Raw genomic sequence first — 2,500 nt, forward strand, 5'->3', positions numbered from 1 at the left:
CCGGATGAAGAGGAGCTGGTTTGCCTCTGTGGCTCAGCTGGACCAGCTCAGGTCTGTGAGAGACCAGCTGAGCCGGTGGAGAATCTACCGTAGCGGTCTGAAACTTATTGGGGGGCTGCTGGGGGACGTAGACTGTGTGCTGCCCCCTGCTGGACCTCTGATGATTACCACCGATGATTATCAGGTTGGCTTCAACAGGTTCATTAAGTATAATCATCATCAGTTGCACCTCTCGCATTAATGAACTGAAAGATTTCCTCTTTCTGCCTAGTGTGTGGAGGACACGTTAGCTGGACACTCTGCCGCGTATTCCAAGACGCTGGAGGCCGGAAGACATTTATATGAATCTGTGAAGGACTTGGAGCTCCAGAACCAGCTGCAGACAGAGCTCCAGGACCTTGAAAAGGCCTGGAACGAAACCCAGTCACGACTGGACAGGGGACGAGATCTGGTCAAGGCAAGAGCGCAGGTCAGATATCAGCTCCACGTCCTGAATGATCGTATCGATCACATAAAAGAGCTCTAAGAGCTTTGAGCACCTATCAGGTGGCTCAGAATTTGCCTTCACACCTTCGTGAAGAGAAAACTGCAACAATCAAGAAAAAATGAATAATTACGCCAGATAAAATATAACGCACCGACTGGAATCTGGTTTTTGTGCTGTTCTAAGGTCAACATCACCAACCCTGTGAGAGTGAAATCCTCCAGGATTTCCTCATTAATCCTCATTATTTGAACACTAATTTCAGATTTCATTATCTTTCATTTGTGCAAAGCTCTACAGACAATAAGGAGACACTCCTGCTTTCTTCATTAATAGAGGCAGACCAGAACGCCACTGACGTCTGACTCCTCGCTGCTAATAGAAGTCGGGATTTCTATAAAAATACTTAATTAATGTTTGTGTTTCTTGAGGAATAAAAGAATTAAAATAACAGGAAAAGTGCCACAGATTGAACACAGACTGGGAGGAGTCGGCTCTGCATGACCCATATTTACTCTCTCCCTCTCTCTCACACACACACACACACACACACACACACACACACACACAGACTCGCGTGCACGTGAGCTGCTGTGTCTCTGGCACGAGGGATCAAACAGACGCTCAAATCTGTCCATCATCTGCTCCCACAACCATCTGCTCGTTCATTCCATCAGTGCACAGAAACGATGGAAAAAAGCGAACTGGATGACAGACACAAACGTTCGGAGCGCGACAGCGAATCAGACCCGATTTCTGACTAAAGTAGGGTGTCGGCGCTCTCGTGCACCGGCTGACGCAGCTCCATCGGTTGTGTGAGCTGTGTTCAACACGTTGCTGTCGGGTTGAAGGAAAGGAAGCCGAGCAAACGTCCCAGAGAGCATCATCAACGGACCAGCAGGTCCTCACAGCACCGCCTCACGGTCGAGTGCTGACAGACAAGACCAGAGCATTTTCATCAGCACCAGGAAGTGTTCTGGTCTCCTGGGACCCTCCTTCACTGACCCATGCTGGTTTATTCCTCAGGAATGGTCTCAGAGTCAGAACAGCATCAGCAGCCTCCTGTCGGAACTAGAAGAGCTGGAAACGGCCCTGAAGCGGCCTGGATCAGGACCCAGATGTGAGGAGGAGAACCACCTCCAGGTCATTCAAACACACACAGTGCGCGTTGTTATTAGCATCACTGTTGTTTTCTAAGATCGGACCCGCTCGTCACCGTGTTAGAGCCACAACTCCGAGTGAAACCAGAATAACACACAGCTCCAACCACCTTCCACCCCCATCCCAACTGAGTGCCCCCACCAGAACACCCCCCCTTCCCTTATAATGCCCCCACGGTTTCACTCCCCTCCCCCCATCTCCCCTCCCCCTGTCCCGTCCGCAGCCCTTTAATCTGCACGGTCACAGGGCCGGAGAGGAGCGTGAGCGCACAGCTCGTGCACGGCCGGGCGATCATCTCTCCGTCTGTCATGCAGGAGTCCGAGCTGGCGCTGCGGCGCTTGGCCGGCGGCCTGAGGGAGCTGAGCGGCGTGAAGACCGACCCGGGCCTGTATGCGGCCGCCGGCGACGCGGCTCTGCTGGAGCAGCAGCTGGAGCAGCTCCACGGCCGGTGGGAAGAGCTGTGCACCAAGGTGAGCGCCGGAAACCGGAGTGGGAAACCGGAGAGACGGGGAGTTCAGGGGGAAAGGGAGGGAAAGGGAGAGAGGAGAGGGGGAGCGAGGCGAGGAGACGGGGGAAGTTGCTCCCAGTGGTGCCTCGGCCGGGAGAAGTGGGACAAAGCCTCCGCACAACTGGCAGCAACGCACGTTCGCACGCACACACACACACACACACACACACACCACACACACACACACACACACACACACACACACTATTACGCACAGAAGGAGAGCGGGGAAAGTTACTCTCACCTTCTCACTAGCTTCTAAATGACTGTGAGACCCGGAGGAGCACCGGAAACCACCAACCAGAGCAGGCTGTTGGTTCTGTAGCTCCATTACTGGTGAAAGAAAG

The 2,500-nt window shown here is 53.3% G+C and overlaps 1 protein-coding gene across 1 annotated transcript in view; it reads left to right on the plus strand.

The window, feature by feature from the left end:
- Window positions 1-2,500, plus strand: part of LOC130515783 (nesprin-2) — a 30,610-nt gene that overhangs the window by 16,588 nt on the left and 11,522 nt on the right. The window contains exons 42-45 of the mRNA XM_057016271.1: window positions 1-184; window positions 272-469; window positions 1,511-1,627; window positions 1,960-2,115. The exon at window positions 1-184 is cut by the window's left edge and continues 24 nt beyond it. Of these exons, the coding sequence (XP_056872251.1) occupies window positions 1-184; window positions 272-469; window positions 1,511-1,627; window positions 1,960-2,115 (655 nt within the window). The remainder of the gene's footprint in view (window positions 185-271; window positions 470-1,510; window positions 1,628-1,959; window positions 2,116-2,500) is intronic.

The sequence above is a fragment of the Takifugu flavidus genome, chromosome 19 (genome assembly GCF_003711565.1).
Source record: "Takifugu flavidus isolate HTHZ2018 chromosome 19, ASM371156v2, whole genome shotgun sequence".
Lineage (NCBI taxonomy): Eukaryota > Metazoa > Chordata > Actinopteri > Tetraodontiformes > Tetraodontidae > Takifugu > Takifugu flavidus.